Consider the following 26,907-nt stretch of genomic DNA (forward strand, 5'->3'; position numbering starts at 1 on the left):
TATACTACCAATGGCCCAAAATTGCTCCACCGCCGTCACCCCCTCGCTGCGTACTCTTCTGTTATTGGTATGGCCAGTAGAACCACCGCCCTCGCGTCCCTCTCCGCGGTGGCTGCCGCCCTTTTCGCTATCATCCTCGCTCCGGCTCTGCGCCTCGCATGTACCCCCTCTCTGCTACTAGTCTCACAATCTTACTACTAGTTGAGAATGAAATCGATGGTGAAGCAATAGGGGAATGACTTGGGGAGGGCTAAAACTGTGTCGTGCTCTGTGAATCGCAGGGAGTCCGTGGAAATGGAGTCGGATTTCGGCGGACCTTGTGGTCATGAATGCGACCATCTACACCAGCGACCCGTCCCTTCCTTTCGCCCAAGCCATGGCCGTCCGAGGCGGCCGGATTCTCCGTGTCGGCAGCTATTCCTCTGTTGAGGTGTTTGAACTTTACCCACCTCTTGAAATCTATTCTGTTTTGTGTTTATTATTTGTATCGGCTGTTGACGCTGGTTGGTCTCGTGTTGTTTGTGACTAAAAATTCGAGGATAACAATAATGAAACTGATAAGTCAACATTTGGTCATATTTATGACTAAAAATAATGAGGATAACAATAATGAACCCGTAGGCTCGCGAAGAATTGTCCGCCCACATGGTTTTACTCTTTCGAGGCTCGTGAGCCTCAAAAAGTATAAAACTGTTACCCTTCGGGTCACCCTTACCCTCATAGGTGCCTTTTGAGGCTCATGAGTCTTGAAAGGGCAAAATTGTGTAGACACGTCTAAAGCGGATAATTCCTCGTGAGCCCATGGGGTCGCACCAATGACGATCAAATGTTGACTTATCAGAATGGTGCTAGAAGGAGGGCTTGAACTTCGGCTTCCCTAGGGAATAGCACTAATAAGGACATTTAGTCCCACATTGGTTGAGAAGTAGGAGAATCAAGACTTATAAGCCCGTCGGGTCACCTTTACCTTCAGAGATGCCTTTTGAGGCTCACGAGTCCTGAAAGGGCAAAACTGTGTGGGCACGTTCAAAGCGGATAATTCCTCATGAGCCTACAGAGTCTGAATTCTAAGAGTTCTTCAATGCCTCTCTGTTTATTCAAATCCAGGTTTAGTGTTGTAGGTTAATTGTAAGTGTAGGTGCTGTGGCGATGCCATTTTAGAATTAATACAAATGTTTTATCTATCAGTTTATGTTGAATATATTTAGGGGGTATGAACACATGGAGAAACTTGATAGCTTCGAGTTATGGGTTGGACCAAAAAGTACATACAAGGTTGTCTTTGATTCCCCTTGTAGTTCCATTCATCTTTTGAATGTTAGCTCTTGGCTGCACTTTTAAGATTTAAAAGACAATCAAGATTTAGAGCTTATGTGAATTGCACCCTTTGATCATGTTCCATGTGACATAACTGGAAACTAAGAAGCATGAACACATGCTTTTGGTGGACTTGTTCGTGTCTGACGCATGTTAAACAAGTATATGTCGTCGACATGGCTGAACACATGTCCAGTTATGTTTATTTATTTATTTTCATTTCTATTTGTTGGACATGGCATTGCTTCTGGTTTGCTTTCATGCGCTTTGTTGCGTGATCCTCGCGTGCAACGTTGCGCTTGCATGGCCATCACATGAGGGCCGTTTGCTTCAGATTCTATGTGGACACGGATCGTCGGTGTTGCAAGGAAACATATATCAGTTATATCTAGACATTGTTAAATATTATTTGATGTACTCAATATTTATTTTGGATACCTACATTTAGATAATTTTAATTGTTTAAATCTGTATGATGATATTTATTTGTTCATATTGCTGAGTTTATAAAATTGAAGTATAAATGCCATACAACTCATATTAATATAATATATATACACACACACGTGTCCTCGCCGTGTATGTGTCCTAATTTTTTTAAAAATGACGTATCGCTGTGTCCGTGTCCCATGTCTGTCTCTGTGCTTCTTAAACTAGAAATATCAACAATAAAGTTACTTGTTTCTCACTGAACTAAAAGAAACTCGACCATTTAAATTGATCTAGTAGGAATTCCTTTACTATTGATTTGTGCAAATGGAGGAACTGAGCTGCTTTAATCATGCTGTGTTGAAAGCATGAACGTATTGTTTTTTATGCGGGACTATGCGTCACCATGTTGAGGTATATCTGAGAACTCATGACCCAAAGAAGCTTAGATATTTACTTATAACAGAGGAAACTAGATTTGATGCTCAGGAGAGGCTAAAAACTTGAATAAGAGTAGGTTGAACCTAGCATGGAAATGGAAAGAAGTATCTGTGTATTGAATTATTGATTACCTAGAGGTTCTAACTAAATTGGCATATCCTGAAAAGGGAAAGAAGTCTCTGTGCGTTGATTACCTTGAGATTCCAACTGAATTGACATGTCCTGAGAAAATTGACAAAATATTGATTTATTGATCATTCAGGCTGTGCGCTTGACAAAATATGAGCTTGGACTGGATCAGCCGATGCTTGTTTCACATCTAAGGTTAACACATTTTTATCATGGATGTTGGCACTGTCTTCTTATGTGATTATAGTTTTGCTTAGTGCAACCGCATAAAGTAGTATTGGCATTGGCTTTTTAGAACTTTAAGCTGCCAATGTGATTTGAGTTTTGCTTAGTATAACTACCTAACTAGTACCAACATTGACTATTTAGAACTTCAAGCTGCTAATATATGTCTAATTGCATACTGGTTTGGACTGAAGGTGAATTAGATTTATGATCCTAAGACATCCATTGCAATATCATACTGCTATCATTGTTGGAAACATATGATCTGCAGCTCACTAGAATGATTTTAATGTAAAAAAGAAGAAAGAAATTGTTCAGTGCTTGATCTGTAATTGGGTCTCATTGTAACATTCATTTTGGTAGACAATATTAGATCAAACATTTCTCTGAAAGGTTCAACTATTCCAGTATTGTTGACACAAGACCATTTTAATATAATTTTTTTGAATAAATTTTATTAATTAGAAAGTATTTTGCAGATATCATAAGTTGCAAAATAACATCTTCCATAATTCTACATTAATTATTAATACTGTGATCTTCAAGATCCAAGATATAATTAAAGGCTGAAATATGTTGAAGTTTGATTGATTGTGGTAGCACAAAGCAAGGTTTGCAATTTTAGGTTGTGGGACCCAGAACGTACTGTGGCACTGTTGGTTTGGGTGAGGGTAAAGAAGAAGGACGAAGAGGAGATGGGCTTGCTGCCAGCAGCGAGAAGGGGGCTGTTGGCAGGACTCCTTGTGAGCCCTAGATGTATCTTTTAATGGGTGACTTCTCTTTTACCTAAAAGTAAAATCTGTTTTTGTCATGAATTGGATCTGACTACCTGGTTTGAAGTCACCTCCATCCTGGTGGCAATCGGACTGGTAAATATTGGCTGAACAGTATCAGAACAGGTGAAATTGCTTTCTTTGGCACAAAGTAACTTGGTGTTTCTAAGTTGGCATAAAACTTGATTGAAACCAAGGAGTTGCCATTTTAGCATACCCAGCTAAATTTATAGTAATGCACATGTCCAAGTCCAGATAAGGGCTCGTTTTTATGAGTCAGCACTGAGTGAGGATGCCTGATAACTGCCTCACACATCATTTAGACGACCGACAGGAACATGGTTCACTGCCGCAACAATGGGTGCATATTCTGGTACATCACTCTTAAAGTAGAAACATGACCTTTATTTGGAATATCAGATGAAATTTCTCCAAGGTTCAAAGGGATGATTCAAGCTTGGTTTAGTGTATGAAACTGCACAGTAGACTGTTTGGATGCTATTCCTCTCTTGGTGAAAACAAGACTACAGAGAAATTGAAGCAGCAGGATAGCATTAGAAGATGCAGCATTGGCAGAATTAGTGGCAGCAGAAACAACTTCAGTAGATTGGCAATTCTTGTCCTCAGTGAAATAAGGCCTATGAGGATTTGGTACAACAGTACCATTGATCTCCCAAACTGGTTCAACATATGGCAGATAGTTCTTACCCTTGAAATGAAAATGGCTTAACAGTCTAGTCTGGACAAGGCATAGAAGGCAACGACCTCTACTGTCTCCCCTCCTCTCATGATTGCACATCCCATAAGGGGATGTTCAATTAGGAGCCTCGTTAAGAGCATCATCAAAGCTATCAACAGAAGATTTTAGCAGCAAATATCTAGTGTGTTTTAATCATAAAACAGAATCCTATTATAACTAGGAGGTAGTAGAAGCTGTAAAGGCGGTCTAAGCCTCAGTGCTATCTTTTTGGACAATGTTATTCTCTTTTTCCATCAATAAACACTGAAGTGGACAATGTTTTCCTGTCAACTTACCTGGGAGTCTAACTTTGAAGTGGAGAAGCACAAGTTACGGGGCATAGTTCCCAACAATTTTTGTTTGAGATCTTGCACTATTCAGCTGTCCTTACCACCATTCCCTACCAGTCATCCATTAGATTTTCACTTAAAAATCAATTTTTTTGATGATTATGATGAATGATTGATTAGCGAGATTTGATAGGGATTGCCTTTACCCTGTTACGCTGACCCAATCGATGAGAGCATCATGCAAGTTACACCATGTGCTCCAAACTACCCAGTCACATATGCCTAAAAGGTGAAGTGGTTGTATTCCAATCAGTGCAACTTGGGATCCTTCAATTCTGTGGTAAGACTTGATCTTTTAATACTTATATGGAATGCCTCTTCAGAAGAATTTTCTTCATAGATGCTCCTTTTCCATGGTATGGAAGGCTTCTCTCATCTGAAGCTGGTCTTGAAATTCTCTGATGCCTCTTCAGAACTGGACTGTCAGGTTCTGGAATGATGTTTGGCTTTTCTCCTTCCCCTTTTCAACTGTCCTATTTCTTATTTATCCTATCATCATGAATAGTTATAATCTGGTGGCCTTCATTCTGACCGGGAAGCCCAGTGTATCTGGAAGCTATTCTGGTATAATTCACTGGCCCATCAACATGGTATATCTTATTTCTCTCAATAGTCTTTCATATTACATGATCTCGTTGTTGTCATTGAGAAACTCGCAATCTTCATACTCGGGTATTGAAACTTTCTTTTTGTTGCATATTAAATTTCTGAATTGCAGGACCTGGTGGGCCAAGAAACTTATGTGTTGAACCTTAATGGGAATGTTGTAATGCCAGGGTTTATTGATTCACATTTGCACTTGATATATGGTGGCTTGCAGGTACTGCTGCTTATTTTCTTTATTTGATATTTATGGTTTGTCAATCCAATTGGTTAAGATGCTTGACATATATTTCGTGTTATTCAGTAACTCCCATGACTACTTTATAATTGTTCACATGCAATAGTTTCATTATTGGTAATGTGTCACACATTTAAGTTATGTGAAACATATGTTATAAAATAACTTTTACTAGCTTCTGTACAAAAAAAGTTGATTATTTATGCCATGAGTTATTAAATTAACTATGTCCAGAAGTCATTCAATTAGTGACTTTTTTTATTTTTTCTAAAATTTAAATATCTATCTCTTGAAGATGGTGGTCTGTTCTTTGGTCTGATAATATGAGTAATCAAGTATATAGTTTAGCTGAAAGTGAAGAAACTTGTTATGGGATAGTCAGATAGATAACAAAACTAGTAAAATAACTTTTACTAGCTTCTGTACAAAAAAAGTTGATTATTTATGCCATGAGTTATTAAATTAACTATGTCCAGAAGTCATTCAATTAGTGACTTTTTTTATTTTTTCTAAAATTTAAATATCTATCTCTTGAAGATGGTGGTCTGTTCTTTGGTCTGATAATATGAGTAATCAAGTATAAAGTTTAGCTGAAAGTGAAGAAACTTGTTATGGGATAGTCAGATAGATAACAAAACTAGTAAAATAACTTTTACTAGCTTCTGTACAAAAAAAGTTGATTATTTATGCCATGAGTTATTAAATTAACTATGTCCAGAAGTCATTCAATTAGTGACTTTTTTTATTTTTTCTAAAATTTAAATATCTATCTCTTGAAGATGGTGGTCTGTTCTTTGGTCTGATAATATGAGTAATCAAGTATAAAGTTTAGCTGAAAGTGAAGAAACTTGTTATGGGATAGTCAGATAGATAACAAAACTAGTAAAATAACTTTTACTAGCTTCTGTACAAAAAAAGTTGATTATTTATGCCATGAGTTATTAAATTAACTATGTCCAGAAGTCATTCAATTAGTGACTTTTTTTATTTTTTCTAAAATTTAAATATCTATCTCTTGAAGATGGTGGTCTGTTCTTTGGTCTGATAATATGAGTAATCAAGTATAAAGTTTAGCTGAAAGTGAAGAAACTTGTTATGGGATAGTCAGATAGATAACAAAACTAGTTATCAGAGTAGATGCTTTTCCATTCCTAGATATAGCTGAAGTTTGCATAATTGCACAAATAGTAGATATGCAGCTCAATGTGTCTTAAGATGGCTTTAATTAGCTAATTAATATATTTTTTACTGCACAAAAGCTTAAGTTAAGGCAACATGAGATGGTACAGTGCATTGCATGGTTAAGAATCTAGTTCGTACCATGGTGTTGTACCCATTCTAGGTTGGACCAACACGTCCTGACTGATACCTGTGTACTGACATTTCATACACTGGTATGTACGGAAGAGGATTAGAGGAAGGAAGAAGAGGACATAGTGGAGAAAGAGGAGGAAGAGGAAGAAGGAGAAAGACAAAGGAGGAAAAGGTGTTTGTATGATTTAGGTTTGACATATCAGCATATATATGCTCATATGATTTAGATAATGTTCCATTATTTTGATGATTTAAGTTTTTTTTTCAGTTGCAGTTAGGGTGCTAATGTAACTATTCCATCTAGTGATATATTATTCATATAAAACATATCATTTTCTCAGATAGTGAACGTATTCCAGTGATATTTTGGTTCATATGTTGCTTTTCTATCACTCAGATGGGACGAGTGGAACTTCGAGGTGTAAAAAGCCAAGAAGAATTTGCAAGAAAGATCAAAGAAGCTTTGAGAGGTTTACATCTGTGCAACTATCCTTTACGTATTAATTTGACATTGCCAAATTAACAGTTGGTTGATGTAACAAAATACATAATTCTGCTGATCAAGTGAACTTGATATTTGAATTTTGAAGCCAGGTTGGAGCCAACCAATCTAACATTTATAACTTGAACACAGAGCGAAACCTAACTAGGTTGTCCTTATGTGCCTTTCATTATATTTGCAGAGCATAAATCCTTCTTAGAATTAATTGAGACTTGATCCATCCATTTGGCTCTAGTAAGGACAACATGACTCCTCTTGGTGTTTCTCTTATTCTACTAAATCCTTTAGCATAATTTTAGTAATGAACTTATAAAGCACATTACCATAGGCAATAGATTTGAAATTCCCAAAACTAGTGGTACTACCAACTCCAAGTACCAATGTAAACGAAGTGGCATTTATTTTCTTGTCAATTTCTTAGTTTTTTGCAAAATGTGACATAGCTATTATTATGAATTAAAATCTCAGAAAAAGTGACATTGGTCTTTGAATGTACTTGTATATTAGTGGTACACCTTGTTTGGCATGTTGTTATGGCTGGACCAACCGACATGAATTCAGTTGACGTCAACATGAATTTTAAAATCAATATAAAACTTAAGTTTTTGACTAAAGGAATCAATCAAAAATTAAATTTTGGCTAAAATATTATCCTAAATAATGAATAAACAAAGTTTTTACGATTTATTGCAAATCATATTATGTATAAGTTCTAAACATGAAACATGATACACATCATACCTTATAACTGACCTATTACCCCCAAAATATTCTCCGGTATCAATGGGAGATGGTTACAAGTTCTCATTGTGGCTCGGTTGTAGATTAAGATTATTTTTCTAAAGAACCCATGCATGAAATTGTTTTGTTGGCATCTGATATCAATTTTTTTTTGTGCTATTGATGAAACATAGTAGCATATGTGGTGGTATCATCATCAATTACTTGCGGTAGTAGGTTACTGGGTTAGGCACACTATGACAAATATGACTATGCCTGCTCGAGTATAGTTGAACTATGACTCTCATCACTATATTGATGTTTGGAGCTGTATGAAGCATTGGATTATGAGAAGGACCTAATATCATCATGATATTATTATTTATGATATGAGGTTCATAGTGAGAGGAGATTATGACCATGAGGAGTTTGTATGATTTGAGATCTTATCTCCTTGAAGTCATCAATTGCCTTTTTTTTGCCATTGTCCTTCTGGCCGTAAACAAATGGGGTGGATCTGCATATACCATGATAGTGATCCTGGGTGACGATTGAAATATTATTCCCTAGACCATGCTTTACTTTATATGTATGAGTAATGAGCACATAAAACTCTAGGCCTTGACCATCATCACTAGTAGATGCACTGTTATCCATCTTACTATCATCTATGTGGACCTTAGAAAGAGTAGATACATTGGTGAAGAAGTATCATCCTCTGAATTGATTTGTTGCTCTTCGATGAAATCCAATGGATCAACCGACTTCAATCACTGTGCTATCTGGATGATTAAAACTGATGCATTCTGCCATGACCCATCGACTTCCGAATGCTTGTAGCCAGACCACCTCCTGTCATCAGGCCTTCTTCCTCATACTGAGCAGCCTCATCCTATGGGCCGTTTTCCTTGATAGCCTTTGAAATGAATGGTGAACTCTTGCTCATTAATAAGTAAATCACCTAACTCTCTATTGTGTACTTTAGCTTTGAAGTGTAAATGTTGCCTTCAGCTAGAGTTGGTGGCAAGTTAAGTGACATTGCATCATATGTATTTATATTTCTGCATGCACCCAGTGATGATTATAAATGAACGAGTGATGCTCTCTGTTATTGCCTCTGTCCTCTTCGCCAGTCCAATATCACCAATGTCCTTTATCATGAGGTGTATACAATGGGCCATACATCATGTCCAGAAAAGATGCCTTCTATTGTCCAATGATTTGCTGGCCCTTTTTTGAGGTTAGTGTCATTATCGGAGATCACTTGCAGTCTTGCACTATACATTTCTCTCCAACCTTATCTACCAGTCTTCATGGATCCTGAATGTATAATGTATCATGAAAATGGTATGATGCATCAACTGACTTATAAAAGATAATTTTTTTTGTTGTTGCAATAGATTAAAAAGTTTATGATAATCATCCTGATAGGACCAAATAATAGTCACATCATAAAGGCCCCATTTCTTCTTAATTGATATGATGCATCAACTGACTTATGAAAGATATTTTTTTGTAGCAATAGGTTAAAAAGCTTATGATGATCATCCTGATAGGGTTGAATCATAGTCACACCATAAAAGTCCTGTTGCTTCTTAAATGACTTTTGGGTTTTGGATTTCATCCACCTCTTTATTAAGAAATTATATATACATCTGTCAGCAATCTCAAATGAATCAGGAACTTGTATACCGGAACTATGTTGCTAAATGAACCAAATAACTTGATAATAAGGGCCTCAAGCTACATATGCAGGGATGTGGTATATATTAACCCATCTTGCAATCACCTTTCATATATTCTCTTTTTTTTCCTCCTTAGTATGAGCATCATCTATCATGATTTATTTTGTACCTTGAAGGAGAAACCATCGGTCTAAATTGCCAACATTAGGAGATCGCCTCTTGCCTAATGAATTACAAAAAAAAGAAACTCCATATGCCCCCGCCTCATAATGGTTGTTTGGTCCAGCTCATGTGCACCGCTGGGCTACATTAGAAGCCATGAGACAGGATTCACAAATAATCTTTCTTAAGCTTTTTAACAATAGCATCCTTTTACCTCTTGTATGTACATTTGAGGTATATAAAAGAAGATATACATGAAGGATCTTCATTTCAAGTTCTGTCTGAGCATTTATCATGTAGATTGGGTCTTCTCCAATTTTAACTGTATCATATATTTTTCTGGGATTTATTTTGAGGCCGCATTTTTTAGCTTATTTTACAATTTGCTTGCTGATAACATTTATGCATGTACTCTTTTTTTTTCCTCAATATTTCTGTTGCTACTTGTCACTACTATTGAGAGATGACATTTTTAGTACAGCCTAGCTCTACATACTACTGTTTGCTGATATTGGTACCTGATCAGCTTTTACTTCCTGGATCTTTCTGTTTTTCAAATAGTTTTTAGCCCTATGTATTGTAGTAGGTATATGACGTGTGCACGAAAGCATCACCTATTGGTGACCTTATACATGTTAAAGGAAAGAATCACCTATTGGTGAAGCCTTATACATGTCAATAGTATCTTTCCTTTTTTTCTTCTCTCTAACTTCATTAGAAACATATTCATGACAGGTAAACTTCATGGTGAGTGGATCTTAGGTAGTGGATGGAACAATGATCTCTGGGGTGGGGAATTACCTCTTGCTTCTTGGATAGATGGCATCACACCTGACAACCCAGTTGGTTCTCATGCTATTATTTTCATGCTATATGTTGAAGTACCAACAGCATAACTTGATATGGAACATTGTTATGGATAGGTATGGCTTTCGCGCATGGATGGTCATATGGGATTGGCCAATTCACTTGCCCTAAAGATAGCTGGAATTAGCAACAGTACATGTGATCCAGTTGGTGGAGCTATTGTGAAGACTTTGGAGGGAGGTAAATATGAAGCTCAATAAATTATAAAATACTATTTTAACATAACGAAGCAGGTTAAATTGATATTCGTTTGCAGTGCATTAGTGGATTATGTAGGGAAATTTAAGATTTGAACAGATTAATTTCTGCTTGGTAACAAAAGAGGGCAAAAAACAAATAGATGGACTATGAGAGTAATTATGGGGAAATTAAACATGTAAAGGATTGAGGATTGATGCTTGACCTGTAGCCATGATGCTTGTAAAAAATTTCAACCAAGTTTTTCTTATCCATAAAAAAATGATTGGTTCAGATTTGAGTTTTCACACTCCTCTTGGGTTTGGAAGTTCTGTATTGTAATAACTAATAAGCTTTTTTGCAAGTGCCTTATAAAAGGAACATAAGTGGACTTTTAAGTATTGTGGAATCAACAAAATAGCACAAGCATTGGAAAGAAAGGTGAGCTAGTGAGAATAGGTCTATTTTGTCAATTGACTCAATTCAATTATTTTTTGTTGACAAAAATGTGAAGATTGTAGCTGAAAAGTTAGCAGTTATAAATGAGATGAAAGATAAACTAAAAAAACATTTATCATTACAATCACTAAACAAAGGTAATCACTAATGCTTGGTGAGGTTATGAAAAGACAACAGAGAGAGAACAATGAAGGGTATGACTGAGATTTAAGATACACAAATGGTGCCAAATAAAAGAAGAGATAAAACGTGAGCCTAGCCTGGCCTGAGATTTAAAATACTTAACAAATAGTTGTATCATAAACAGATGTTGTCATATATTAATACTTTAACTATTAAAATTGTTTATACTTATTTTATAAAAAATAAGAATTTTATCTTCTGCAGTAATATATTGGCTAGATGGGTATATGTACCATGTGTATATGTTTGATGCAGCACATGGGTAGATCAGAATTTAATTTCACATGGGTAGATCATAATTAACTTTTTCAAGGCATTAAAAGTTCACTTGCAGGATTTTTCCAGTGAGCTATTAACTTAATAAGAAGATCAATAGTGGCATTGAAAAAGAATAGTTCCAAATTTCAAGATACTAAGATACAAGGCACTATGAAATAGTGATGTTTTTGTAATTTGTATTAGTAAATTGAAACAATTAATTAGATCATTGGTGGCTGACATTTTTAATACACAGAATATCCATAAAAAGAGAGGGAAAGGAGTCTGTGAGGGAATTTCATAAGGATATTTCAGAAACTAAAGGTGGCTATGTCATTGTTTTTACTTATTTTCTCTGACGCATGCTTTGGTAGGACACCACATGTTGCTATATCTAGTGAAACACCAATAGTAAATGGATTGAATTCATGCATGATAAATATGCCACTAAACGTGGTGACGGAACAATTTGCAGTCAATCAGTTATATTATACTTAAACAACAAATTCTTATACCAGTCACACTTGCAGCTTTCTTTAAGCTGATTGTATGATATTCTATGGCAAATGAGCTTCTTCCCAGCTAGGAACCAAAAAAATTATAAAAAAATTATTGTTAATGAAAACCAAAGGGTCACAATATTTCCTTATGTCCATTAGGTATTAACAATTACTTGAAATTTAAAGTTTGGCTCTGCTTGACTTTGTTTTTCTTTAATTTGTATAATTCTACAATCCAGAGCCTAGTGGTCTGCTGGTTGATTCTGCAATGAAGCTTGTTCTAGCTGTGATACCTGAAGTCTCGATCCATGATAGGAGAGACTCACTGATCAGAGCAAGCAAGTATGCATTAACGAGGGGAGTGACAACCGTGATCGACTTTGGGAGATTCTTTCCAGGCACATCAGTTGATCATATCTGGCAAGACTTTTCAGGTTACACTTGGGAACCTCTTTAATTTTCTTCTCAATAGTTTGATGACAAGCTACCTTTTATCCTAAAGGCTATGTGCTGTCATTAAAGGAGGTTATTTAGCCTTCTCCCATGTTGCAGAATAGTCTATTTCTTTACCCCAAGTAGTAAAGTCAACATGTATTGTTGTATAACCTGCTGAATCAAGTGATTCTGCCACATTGATTATTTGGGATTAGTCTCCTTGGGGAAGACTATCATTATTATCAAATATATATTCCTGAATTGGCTTTTCTACTTTAGGATTATCATCTTATCAGGTGGATTTTAATTGGTTGTGCTGTCCTTGATATACATATCATTTCAGATGTTTACCAATGGGCTGATTCTTCTGGGAAAATGCTGATCAGAGTTTGCTTATTTTTTCCAATGCAAACTTGGTCTCAACTGGTTGTAAGTATCAGAGCCCCAATTACAATTCATTCTTGTACTTGAATTTTTACTATATTACAATATACCGGACCAAGTCTTAAATCCGAGTATTAATTATAAGAATTCTGTGTATTCTTCTTAATTCTTATCTGTTTTCCTTCACTGTAAGTTGCTCAAAGATAATAAAGTCCTAGACGACATCTTATTTTGTCACCAACCCAATAAACCACATCATATGCATACTTACTGGAGGAGCAATTGATATCAACTAGTATCTTGGTATGGAAATATCGAATAAGTTTCTGGAGCTCAAAGGTCCAATGCTAAAAGTATCAAGCAACAACCATGAAGTTATACAATTTAAAAAGGCTTGATTTCTCTGTGTTTCACACCAACACTTGTTAGACACATTTTGACACATGTTGGGTACCTCAAAACACATAGACTCTTTGTACCATCTATACTCGTTTATATTAACATACTCTCTATATATATATATATAATGTAATTTATGCATTCTTTGTTAGTTAATGGTGCATATTGCATGATAAAGCTGTTGATGTCTGACTTGCTATATGTTCCTGTCAATCCCTAAGATCCACTTATATCTTGGGGTGACTTCCACAAACTTGAAGCACTTTCATGCCCCCAAAACTGGAATTAATAGTTGTACTCTGATTGATCTGTGTCCATTCAACTGATCCCACAATTATGGGAGTTTTGTGTCTAGGCTCTCCTTTTCTGATCAGAAATTAGCTTATGAGCTATTCTAGAAGTGGGAAGGTACATTCATGGATTGGCTCTATAGATGTATCTTCTGGTTATATGTATGCTATTCTAGGTTTTACATACGTGTGTGTGGTACATAGAGGTGTCAATATCTTTCCCAATTGTACATTACTTGTGGAACAAAATTGCTTACCAAAATTGTAATTCTACTGAACCAAATTGATTTTTCGTATGTGTTGGCTAGCTTAGCTGTAAAAATTTTGTCAGATCACTGCAAGGCCCTGAGATCACCATCCACCTTCAACACTTATCATTTGCAAAAAAAACAAAATAAATGTTAGTATAGAATTGTATAGATGTACATCCTAGCCTCAACTAAGGATTTTAATTTCGAATAATGCCGTCCGTACTGGGTGGCACGTACCGGTCCGCCAGCAGACCGGTGCGCGGATTGCTTGCTACCGGACAGTACTGTTGATTGGGGCTTTTTTTGCCCGGTTACCACCCTAAATCGGTTGGTGATGGTCGATTTCAACCGTTACTGTCCACTACCGGGTGGTATTAGCCGAGGGAGAAGAAAGAAGAGGGAGAAGAAGAGGGAGAAGAAAAGGGAGAACCTAGAGATCCGACGTCACTCTCCCTCAACAATCCTGATCCGTCGCTGCTCTCCCTCGTCGGACGCCATAGATGAGATGTCGCCTCCTCGTCTGAGGCGATGAGGCATCGACGTTGTCGGCGACTTCTCCTCATCCGCGCGGGGAGAAGAAGTCTCGGCGACGTCGCAAGGAGAAGAAACTGAGTGTCGTCGAGGCGACCTTTCTTCTCCCTATGCGGGCAGAAGAAACGAGGCGGCGACGTCGCCTCATCGCCCGTTTTTGCGTGGGGAGAAGGAAACCTCAGTTTCTTCTCCCCATGCTGTCACAGACAAAATTGTAAACGGGGTGTTTGATGTAATGCTCATGTATGCCAGTGTCTTTCGGTTTTGTTCATGCTTTGCACAGCATGTAAAGAGCTGGCAGTAGGCTTAGCAGCCCCATTTTCTTTGGTTTTGGTGGCTGTCTTAAGCTTGCAAACAAAGGTTGTGTTATGTGGGAACTTGTGGGGATTTCGGTCTATAGTGGATCATTTTGGACCCTTTAGTGTGCGACCGTTCAGAGCTTGTGAAGTCTGTTTGTAATTTGCATTGGCTATGAAGTGTTTACTGAAATGATTGCTTGTGGATCCCGAGTGAGATGCTTTCTTTAACCCATTTTCTCTTTCGTAAGTCCTAAGGGATCATAGGAGGTTTCGGGGAGGCTGACCTTTGTGGACGGACATGCAAGGGTGCCACACGACTTTGGCAAAATTAGCTAAGTGCATGACAACGTTGGTAGAAAAAAGAGTTTTTTTTTTACTTTATATATATATATATATATCAAGCGGTACACCAAAATGTACTGCTCGGTATACCATACTATGTCGTATCGAGCTGAGCTCGATACTCTGATATGGTACGGAATTATGAACCTTGGCCTCAACCATAAATAAAGTTATGTACATGAAATTTGGACTACATTCAATTGACAAGTGTTTTGTGACTATCTATATGTTGTAAAATGGTGGCTTGCTTATTTTCTTTTATTAAAGTGTCTATGCTTAACTGCAGTTTGGTTATTGTTGTCCACATATTGCCTTGAAATCTGTTTTTACTAATGTTTCTTTGATATATCAATAGATAATCTTTGTCTCAAATCATTACATCAACTGTTGGTTCCTTAGGATCTTATTCAAGAAAAAGGTAGAGCCTTGAGTCAATGGATACATTTGGGTGGTGTCAAAGCTTTTGCTGATGGGTCTTTGGGATCTAGTAGTGCACTTTTCTACGAGGTAGGTTACCATTTCTATCTAATACAGTATATTCATTTAAAATTCACGCAACTGATCTTTCTTGTTTAATTCCCTTTAAGTATGTAAATAAAATGTTAGCATATGCATTTTGTTTGATATGATCAAGAACATGGAGTCAGCATTGCCATAATTACTATTGTTTCATGCAGTCATTTGCTTATTACATTTTTAATTTTAGGTTATGGGTCATGTCATGGTTTTACATGTGCCTGGTTGATCCATCCAAAATCAATATTCTAAACTAGTTCCAGTTATCATAGGCAATTACTATAATTTTGTTGCCTTTGGGTTTCTATTTGAGCATACTGATTGCATACATTATAATAGTTCATCTTTAATGTTCTATCAATTGAATTGCAAAGAGGCTTGGAAGAAAAAGGTGCCAAGCATGTAAGAGATCCATTTCAAACGAAAATCAACCAATTTTAATATACTTGGGTTAAGTTCCACTTAGTTCAGGCTAGCGTTCGCCTTACTGGTTCATACCGATGTATCGACCAGTCGGCGGTATAGTATACTACATACCGCTCTGTACCAACATGCCGTGTGTTAGTATGGTGGGGCGTACCAACGACATGGAAAAATGGCTGAAAATAGCTCCAAAAATTCTTTAAAATAGAAAAAAACATAAAATTAGTAATTTTAAGTTAGAAATAAATATAAATTCAGTATAATTTAGCAAAAATAATCTAAATTAGGAAAGAATAATTGCGTATATCTTTTTCGGGCTTTGAAGAGTAGTTGTGTGGTATGTTTCAATTTGTTATTTTGTTGATATTAAATTATCTACAAAGAAATGATTTAAATTGTTAGATTATTTGTTAAACAACTTAAACTCTAAGATTTAAATTAATTAAGCAATCGATTGATGGATATGCATAGTTCTACCACCAAAAAGCAATCAATCGAACCAACTAAACCGATATAACCCTTACCCAACCCTAACCCGTTGCCGCTCCCGATCCCGATCCCGATCTCGCTGCTCGTCGCTCCTGCTCCCGCTGCTCGCCACTATCGCTGCTCGCGCCTCCCGCTGCTCGTGCCTCCCGCTCCCTTTCCCTTTCCCTTTCCCTTTCCCGCTGCCGCTGCCGTTGCCGCCGCTCGCCGCTGCCATTATGATTTTGTATCTTAGATTTTCTTAATTTAATAGCATATTTTTATTTAAAATTTTAAATAATTATATTATATTTTTTTATATTTTAGCGCCTCGCTTCGCTCGGGCGAGCGCCTAGCGCCTCGGGCGTTTTTGGACCTTGGCGCCTAGCGCTTTTTAAATCACTGATTGCATCTGCTCAAAATCATCCACTTCCTTCCCCTTCCCCTTCCGTGTATAAACTTAACCAGTAACTCATCAAATTTCATGATCTGAATCTTGAGTGGCATGTGTAAGAAATTGCTCCTGGTCCATCCACCACTCTTAAATTATGTTGACGGGACCATCGACTCCCCGACAAAGCCGACATCATCGGTCGAGGCACTGCTGTCCACATCACTGTCATGTCTTCGGACCGTGAGGGTTGCTGAATGCAATTGAGAAGGTGTTTCGTTATCCGACTCGATTCTTTCCAACATTGGTTGATGTTACTGCCTTCCCTTTTGTCTTTTCCTTGCTCGTTGGCAAACGATTGTGATAGTTAGGTCTCTAGTTCCTCGAGTAATTTGACTCGATATTGTTCGGCTCTTGCCACGTTCTAACCGAGGGTGATCTTCCTCTTGTTGAGGATATGAAGAAGGGTTTAACCGAGAGTGATGTTCTGCCATGTTCTAACTCGAGTTAGAGAGTGAAAAGGGAGAGAATGAGGGGGTATAAATGGTTTAAAAACCCTTAGATCTAGTTCAAATGGTCAAACAAATTGTTTGAATTCAATAAATGCCGGCCATTGATCTGTATCGATCGAAATCCAACGGTTACCAATCGGTAATGGTCGGATTTCGATTGTTCTGATCATTGCAGACTCCATATCGGGCTATACGGGGTCCCTTATTATGGACCGTTTGGTACTGGGTGGTCCACGTGTCAATCCCCTATCAGACCAATATGTACCGCTTGTACCACCAGGTACAAGTTGGCACAGTAAACCTTGGTTCAGGCCATGGTTCTCCCTGAATTTCTTTCTAGCAGAAATGAGCTTCAGGTTCTTGATCAGAGATCTCTCAACTTCTCCAGTTTTTGACACCTAACTGTGTAAGGAGTTCATGGATGTGTTTCTCTCCTTTTCCTCCTTTTTTATGCTTTTCTTTGTTTATGCTCTTTCTTCTTTACCTTGTGATGCTGACCTATGTATGTTTGTTAAAAATTTTGGTTTATTGGCAAGGTTTCAAAAGGGGTTTGAAATCTCAAGTACTAGATCCATATTGGTCCCTGACTGGACTGATACAGGTCCAGTTCATGATAGCAAACACATAGTATGTTGGTACATGCTGCGTGACTAAAAAGTGGGAGGGAGGATGAGAAGAAGAAGAGAAGGAGAAGGTGAATAGGAGGAGAAAGAAGAGGAGAAGAGAGGAGAGGACTAGGAACGGAAGAGGATGCGAAGGAGTATTGGGCAGCAGGCGTCAAGTGGCTTTTACGGACAGGGTCACGGGAGATGAGCGGTGGGTGGCTTGAGTTGTAGGGCACAGAGTCAAGTGTGACAATGATAAAGCGAGATGAGGGAGGTTATAAACTGGCTTGAACAATCCGAAATGGGTTATTTCATGGCCTGCTTTTCTATCGGCCTAGTATTTACCACCTGGTTCATACTGGTCTGAATAGTCTTCTAAACCTTGGTCTCAAAAACGAGCACACCATTGAGTATGCCCTGATATTTACCTGTTTGATAGGGGATCAACACTCAACAACTGAAATGGCCCAGTCCTAGGCATAAGACCTAGTGCATCTACTGTAACAGGCATACTACCCACTTAACCGGTATTTGATTGTTATCGCCCTTTTACTGGGTAGTAACCTTACCCCTGTTTTCAGATCCTAAGTATATCTGTCACCCTTCTCTTATTCTTAACCAATGCTTTTCTTAATTCCTAACAAAACATTCTCAATCACACATTGCAAACCTCATTTCTCTTCAAATAAGGCTATCATCAAGGAATTGAAAGCTCATTCTCAAAATGTCCTCAATTTACAGTGAAAGAAAGTAAATTCAAATCTCAAGTTTGAGATTAATTCTCTTGAATGAGGTTGCATTCTTATGATTCTTTCTCTTCAGATCATGATTTCATCAATCGAGATATAAATTTCAGGTTTCCTATTCAAGTTTACGGATCTGGATGCATACGGATCCAAGTTAGAAATGCAAGGATCTGCCTTAGATGCCTGCAAATCACAGCGTAAATCTTTACAGATTTGACCTAGTTCCACACCCATATAGGTTAGGTCCGTGTGGATCGGGCCTACATATTGGTAGATGTATGAAGATTCACACAAATCTGACCAACATCTATGCAAGTGCCATATAGATCTATGCATATCTATGACTCTTCTGTGAGATCAGACCTTGATTTCCAATACTAAATTTATGATTATGATTAAGATGAACAATTTTTGAAAAAAATGACACTGAAGCATCGGAGCACTGGCCTCACGTCGCAGTAGGCTCATTGTTTGAATAACTGCCATTATGGCAAATGCATTCTCTATGACTACATTGGTCCTGATAGAGGAATAACCTATCTGAAACAACTTTTGGCCACCGGATTTTCAAATGTGACCAAATGCATGAAGGTGCCACCACAGCAAATCAGATCATCTTTCTGAGCCTGTTGAGGAAGAGAGGTTTAAGAAGTCCCCAAAAAGCCCCAAAGGGATTTATTATGGATCCAAAACTGGGGGTAAGATTATTGTTTGACATAGGGGCAGGTAATGGTCAAATACTGGATGTTATGTTTGGTACGATAAGTGTAACAGGTGGTATGCCTGATTTTGAAACAGCTCAGGCAATTTTGCGTGTTAGAGTGCCGGTCCCCTGTCAGACAGGTATAGACTGAGGCCTATTAAGTGGTACATTTGGTTTTCAAAATAATTAGGTCTTTGGGCAAAATTAGTTCACCTTTTTGTTTAATATACAAAAGTTCAAAATTGCCTTTTATATAGAGCTTTGGAGAAATTGGTATATGTTAATTGTAACATACATCTATGAGTCTATGACTATAATACTAAATTGGGGACAAAGAAAGGTTGGGGACCAAGGAAGAATCCATTTGATTACCTATTGTTTAGGATGATTCAGACCCTTTGATGGACTCTCCATGGGCAGCTGAAAAATCAGGATGATGTAGTGCACGTTGAAGATGGAGATCCACCATATCCATTGAAGCTCATCTCATACTGGATCTAGGAGGATTAGGTGGATGATGATTCCGAGCCTCTAGCAAGGGCGTTCGACCTAAGAAGGATGATAGATTCAAGCGCCTTATGTATAACTTCAGCAGGATCACGATGCATTTTAGTCATGCACAGGAAGTCTGTCACAGTCATCCAAGGGCAAAATGATGTCAGAGGTCACTCATTACAATTGAGTCTTTAAATGCCATTGATGACTAACAATTTGAGGATGACATGACAACCATCATGTGTTTTAGAATGATGATAGTGATGATAGTAATGATGAGGATGACCAGGGCTTGAGTTTCTGTATTCCCATGAACTAGAGTTGTGGCATGCGGATAGGAACTGAGATTTACTTATTCCGATCAAGAAAAAGATCATGTCTTCCGATCCAATAGAATTTATGAAAAAGGAGAAGAGCAAAGAAAAGATACTTGATGTCTTCGAGGAGATAGGGAGAGCCTAGCTGAGACTGAGTTTGACAAGTGTTCCTCATGGTAATTGCCTTCCTACCAGCATAAATTTTGTAAGTCAGAGTATGCTTTGATCTCAGTATACTGAATCAGAGTTTTCATTTGCCCACAGCGAGAAGAGCATTGGATTGATAGTTCTAGAAACTACTAACAAATATGTAAAAAGTAACTAGGCCCAAATATGCGTAGAAAAGGGGAAAGTTGATTGTTACAAATGCATGCTATTACGTGGTATGGCTTGGTGCTGGTACCATACAGGTCTGATCACCAGTCAGTAACACTATCAGGCCTGCATTTTTGGTTTTTGGTCTTGTAATATAATTAGTTAGAAAATATGTTATTGTCTAATATTGTTTCAAGCAAAAATTATTTGTCTGTTTGCTTTTAGATTTGCATTTTGACTCAGTTGCACATGATATTTATCTAATATTAATCATTTGTTCTTCTTAAACTTGCATAACCTGCATTTAGACTCACAGATATATTCATGTCCTTTCATTATATATATATTTGCAAATACCAATTCTAACTTCTTGTCTAACAATGGAGTCTTAATGAGTTTCTTAGCCTTATGAGGAGGATCCATACAGTTATGGATTGCAAGTAACAGATATAAATTGGCTCCAAAATGCGACATTGCATTCAGACAAATTTGGACTTCAGGTAATATCTATTTATTCTGGCCAATTTGTGCTCTGCAACTAGAAGTTGTTTCTAATGTGTTATTAGTCATGTAATCAGGTTGCCATTCATGCCATCGGAGACAAAGCCAACGATATGGTGCTGGATATGTATAATACTGTTGTATCTTATAATGGAATGAGGGATCGCAGATTTAGGGTCATGTTCTTTCTTTATCTGAATGAAATTCATAGGAAGTTCATGTGCTGTTAGTCTTTAGCTGTCTTATGCATTGCTCATCTACTGCTGAGAAAAGAGATGCTTTTGTTTATTATGAGCTTAATTCTTGTTGTCATCAACTAATTGGCCATAAACAGATTGAACATGCCCAACATCTGGTTCCAGGATCAACCATACGTTTTGGTGAACAAAGAATTATTGCCTCTGTACAGGTAAACCGGAGAGCAATTATTTATTTATTCCTTCATGAATATTTATCATGGGCTTTCTACTAAGTTCTATAAAAGGAAAATTAACTAATAATGTATGGTTGATCTTGTACACTCCAATGTTTGGTAGAGACTACAACAAAGTCAAAAGTTCCTGGATGTCTTTACTCTCCTTATTCATCAAGAATCTCTAAGTAAATCTTTTGAGGCTGGTTAGTTCTTGTGTTTCATATGTGAGAATTAGGAGAGAAGTATCTGGACACACACTATATACAGCAAGAATTCAAATTACAGTCCTATACAAGTTCTGGATTCTGTCAGACTGTTGGTGCTTTGTATACCAGGCGATACACCAAACTGTACAGCCTGATGTGATGATGTCACTGAAGAACATAATAAATACAACAATGAATGATAGTGTCCTATATCAAGCTGTATACTTTGGTGCCGAACTTGATCAGACTGGTAAATACCAATCAATATATATTGGGGCCTCCAGTATTTAAATCCTTGATATGCAGTAAGATCCATCCATCAATTTCTAGATTTGTTGACATACATGTCCTAGATAGGTTCATCAAGTTCTGTATCTTATATCTACTGCCACATTCCACCATCCAATGATTAAAGGCAACAACATCAAATATCTATGCTGTGGGAAAGCTATTCTTGATCTAAGCTCAATTTTTTTCAATTCATATGTGTGGCGCATATAAACTTGAAAATAATAATCCTTTTTCTTTTTAAGTCGGCTTAGAATCTTCACCAACAAATGCTGTGCAGCATCTTTGTTCTGTTGCTCAATGGAATGATCTACACATTAACAATAACGAGATATATTTCTTATGAAATACTTTAAGCTTCCAGACCTTTATCATGGAAAATTCTTGACTATGGTAACCTACAAAAAGTTGATGATGGATTACAATATATGAATATGCATGTCATCCATCTAGCGAGCGACAGTGCCATACTGTTGGCATCATTATGCTTAATGATTTTCACTTTTGCTATTTTTATCTTTATCTTTTTCTGTTCTCTGTCTTCATGCTTGTGAAGTCCCCAAAGAGAAGTATAATATGAACATCTTCATGCACCAATATCATGTTGCATGCCCAAAGTTATTCTGTCTTATTGTCTCATCATTGTTTTCTAATTCTATCTGTACCACAAAACCTGTTTTGAGACATTAGTTCTTGTTGGAGAAGTAATTCACTGATTAGAAATATACTTATGTTAACAGCCAGATCATCTCCTGGATGATGCTAATTCTGCTGAAAAAAAAATAGGCACCATGAGGGCTCAGAGAGGATCATATTTGTTCCAGTCACTCATTGACAGTGATGCAATCGTAGCTTTTGGTTCTGATTGGCCGGTGAGTATTCTTAAGTATGATTTTTTCTTAATTTAAAACCTTGAGAAACTTTTACATAGATGTACCACTTATGAAAGTTGACTGCTAAGTCATTGCTGGTGCATTGTCATTCTAGGTTGCTGATATCAATCCACTTGGAGCCATAAAAACAGCACTATACCGAGTCCCTCCAGGATGGGAAAATGCTTGGATTCCGAGTGAGCGTATGGCTTTATATGATGCTCTGAAAGCGTAAGATACTTTCCTCCTATAGTCTTTGCTGCTGTTGGTTTACAAAAGAGATGACACTTTGGGAATATTCAGTAGTTATTGCTATCTTAATTTGCAAGTTTGGCACATACAATTGCAGTGAATCAAAGCTTAGTTGAAATGGATGAGATACAAAATGGTTCGCCTTATCGGTTCATACCGATGTACATACTGAACTGTATTGACATATCAACACACGATATGGTGGGATGTACATACAAATCGATATGTACCGCCCATATTGGTCATCTGTCGGACTAGTATGTACCGCCTGTATCGGGTGGTTTGTTACGGTATGACAAACCTTACATATACCAAAAAAGTATATTTTTCTTTAAAAATTGGCAATTGTTCCAAAGAAAACAGTTCTGAGAAAGTTTTTCATGCCTTGTGATTTTCAAATGATTCTTTGTAGAAGGAAAGATTATGTGGATAACTGCCGGTACAAATTTAAGGCTGGATTATTTATAATCTAGATTACATATTAAAATATTGTTCAACATTGAGTGAGGATCTTGATAGAAGACTTGTCATCAAGAAGGTAATAAATGGCAGGTCTTGGGTTGACGTGTGTATGTATGTGTGCATGCATATTTGTATGCATATACAATTAAGAAAACTGTGGTTCGTTGATACCTGGACCAAAAAACTTAAAGTTTTCTGGTTTCTTTGGCCTAGTATGTATCTAAGTTCTAGAGTTCTGGTTCTCTCTATTTTTTCTTCTTTTCACTAATATGTTATCTTTCTTTCTTTAGTTACCACTCAGTTACTTTACCTCACAAGTGTCAATTTGTGAATTTTTTTCTTAATAGCATACGAACTACTTGTCTCATTAGAAATATCAGTCATATACCTGGTGGTGTGTAAAATTTTAAACTGTCCTTACTTCTACCCAAAATCCATTTTGGGAAATTGTTTGATTTTGGGAATTTGGATTACCACCTGCTATTTAAGATTCTGCAGGTCTTATCATGTGGTCTAGTCAAGTTGGAAGGAAGCAAGTATTAACTGGCATGGTCATTGTGCTACTTGAACAAGAAGGCAAACCAAAAGGAAAACATGAAGATGTGGAAATAAGTATAAAATACTAACCTCAGTTCTGTCCAGCCTTATATTAGTTATCCAATATCCACATTAAATGAATCAAGGCATTTAGCAATCAAGCAATGAGATGTTCTCTTCCCAGCCATTTTTTCACTTATCTAGAGCTAGTGTGAGGTGGCAAGGAGTGATAGGGCCACCAGGTGAGATAGAACAGCAAGAGGGAGGGACGAGAGTGCAGCTATGAACCTTGTGAATTTAAAATTGTTAAAGCCAAGGTTTATAATACCGTTGGACCATCCAACAACCTACTAGCATGCAAACCAAGGTAAACTGGATGGTATGCCTAGTATAAGGCTCATATCGCTAGGTATGCTCCAGTACTAGGCCATATATATATACATACATACATATATACATACATACATACATATAAAAGGTTTTTCTGAAACTTGGCACATAGCAATATACCAACACGTGTCGCTCATATGGCTCAGACCATATGTATCGGTGTGTTGGTATGGCTCAAAGCACCTCAAAGTTCATTTTCTCAAATCGTCTATCAAAGTATGTTTTCATTAACATACTGCATAATGCAACCAATTAAGGGTCATTCTGATGATGATTCTTTGAGGTGATTTATGTGCAATAATTATAATGTAGGAATCCTTAAAATATCTTGGACGGTCATGCCTTCCATGCAGGGAAGAGGCCAGGATACTTCTTATTAGGCTATACAATTATAATAACTTTTGGGGTTACTTTGATATGGAGAAAATATTCGAGATCAGGTGAGTATATCAGGTATCATCATACCTTGAGATTAAAAACAATCTGAACCTTAACAATTTGACTTATGGACAACATAACCTTTTGAGGCATGGACATTTCCAAGTCTCTGAAGAATTACTTGATGTGCATACTAGTGGAAATATAAGACTGAATTTTGAATATTAATAATGCTATGTCAAATGGATTAATGTTGGATTTTTTAGTGTCTCTTAGGATATTTGCTGTTTAATGTCTTTAAATCTGACCTTCATCCAATCATGTGTAGATCTTCTTTCAACACATTTGCAACTTAATTTCTTTCGACACATTCAACATTCAAATGTCTATATTAATTCTGAGTTGCATCAGATACATTAATATAAAATTATTAACATCATTAAATGCTTATTTTGAATATGGTAGGTCGACCATTTCAGCTGCCTACGCTGGCTTCTTAGACCAAGAGTTGGGTAGTCTGTCCGCAGATAAGTATGCAGATTTTGTAGTTTTACCAGTCGATTCATGGGATCAATTGGCAGGGGATTTACCTACTACTGTATTGGCAACATATGTAAATGGCAAGCAAGCTTATCCATGAGATTGTACCAAATTTTTTTGCCTGAGTGATTCATCAATGTGTCCTTGAGATAATATATATAGAGTGCAAAGTTGAAGGTAGGGATGATATGCTATCAGCAATAGTTGCTTTTAGTTTGTAAAGAATCATTATGTAACTCATGGTTGCATCTGGAAGCATACAAAGGTACCAAAGTAAAAACTACATTTTGCCAAGTACAGAATTTTAATAGGTTCAAGCACCAAGATTAAGCTTCTTTAGAGGTCATCATCGATTTCTTTTTGTAATTTTTAGCAGGTGCAATCACAATGCGATCGAGCAGCTGATGTTGGTATCTTGTTCTAAACGATTTTGAACTTACTGACCAGTGAACAAAGGTTCTTTTGCAGTTCCGCAATGCTAAGCATTCCTCACGGCGTCTATCGAGGCGAGCATAGACATCCAGTTCCAGGGTTGTCATCCACACCTATCTGCAGGTACAACATTTGATTCTTGTGATGTGCTTTTAATCATCTTCCTCTACTGTGATATGCTTCGATGCTATAAAAAAAACTTGCTGCTAGTGCATATCTCATAGAGGTAGTCAAATTGGACTAGTGATCTAAGTTTTACATAGTCTTAATTGTTTCTTCTCATGTACTAGTTGGATTAATAACCTCTGAGATCACTAATACATGCCATCAAAACTGATCCTTCCGTACACGGATAGACTTGCTGAATTAAATTTTTTCTAACTTGGTTGAAGGAGTCCCCAAAAGGCAACCTTGGAGCATAGTTTGGTTTGCAAGTTAGCAGGTAGATTTGTAGAGTCGACTGAATCATTCTCATGATGAACTAAGAGAAGAGTTGGTACTCGTTCAGGATAAAGTTTGATGAACAGGACAAGATTATGGCCAAGCTTTGTCCATTAGAATAAGCAGCCAAATAGTAGAAAGTGGTAAGTTCTTGCCCCAATCATTATTGTGCTTGGATAAGCCTGTGTTTGCTTAGATTCGAAGTTAGCTTCGATGGCTGGACGTCAAGAACACAGGGTGTTATGTACATGTCATCTCAAACCTGTCGTGATAAATGCGAGCTCAGTTGGTCAACCAGCCATACGCTTAAATCATTCCAAGGAAGAAGACATCAAAACAAACCCTCCTAAGCATCATTGATGATCCAAAGTTGTTTTTGAATTTTGATCTTTGACTTTTCAAAGTGACGTGAACCGACATTAATGGTCAGCTTTGGACGGCTGTTCAACTCGAGTCCTTCGATGTGGGGAAGAGCAAACCACATTAATGGCGCCCATCGGCATTACTTGCTTACTACTGTTCTTCCCGTCACCACCCCGTATTGTGGAAGGACTAGTGCTCCTTTCGTTACCAGTTGTTGACCTTTTCGTTCATTAGTACATGCATGCACGTTACTAGCCATGCATAGTTTTCACCCACTTGGCTGCATCACAAGTGTAGTCAAAGGGAAATTGCGCTAATAATATAGGAAATTATGCTAATA

At 37.3% G+C, this 26,907-nt stretch overlaps 1 protein-coding gene across 4 annotated transcripts; it reads left to right on the forward strand.

Annotated features, from left to right (window-relative positions):
• LOC135585757 (protein LONG AFTER FAR-RED 3-like) lies at positions 1-25,614 on the forward strand. Of its 4 annotated transcripts, none has more exons than XM_065134129.1 (15): positions 1-160; positions 282-430; positions 5,122-5,223; positions 6,956-7,028; positions 10,363-10,469; positions 10,551-10,674; positions 12,311-12,505; positions 12,850-12,935; positions 15,402-15,509; positions 20,895-20,990; positions 21,069-21,167; positions 21,326-21,400; positions 22,641-22,772; positions 22,888-23,003; positions 25,257-25,614. In XM_065134129.1, exons 1-15 carry the CDS (start codon positions 70-72, stop codon positions 25,429-25,431), a joined length of 1,728 nt encoding a protein of 575 aa, XP_064990201.1. In that variant the 5' UTR covers positions 1-69; the 3' UTR covers positions 25,432-25,614. The 4 variants fall into 4 exon arrangements, with proteins under 4 accessions (XP_064990201.1, XP_064990205.1, XP_064990202.1 ...); XM_065134132.1 differs by lacking the exons at positions 1-160; positions 282-430 and adding exons at positions 4,705-4,830; positions 4,909-4,993; XM_065134133.1 differs by lacking the exons at positions 1-160; positions 282-430 and adding an exon at positions 2,450-2,511.
• The last annotated feature ends 1,293 nt before the right edge of the window (positions 25,615-26,907 follow it).

Source organism: Musa acuminata, chromosome BXJ2-11 (genome assembly GCF_036884655.1).
Source record: "Musa acuminata AAA Group cultivar baxijiao chromosome BXJ2-11, Cavendish_Baxijiao_AAA, whole genome shotgun sequence".
NCBI classification, from domain to species: Eukaryota; Viridiplantae; Streptophyta; class Magnoliopsida; order Zingiberales; family Musaceae; genus Musa; species Musa acuminata.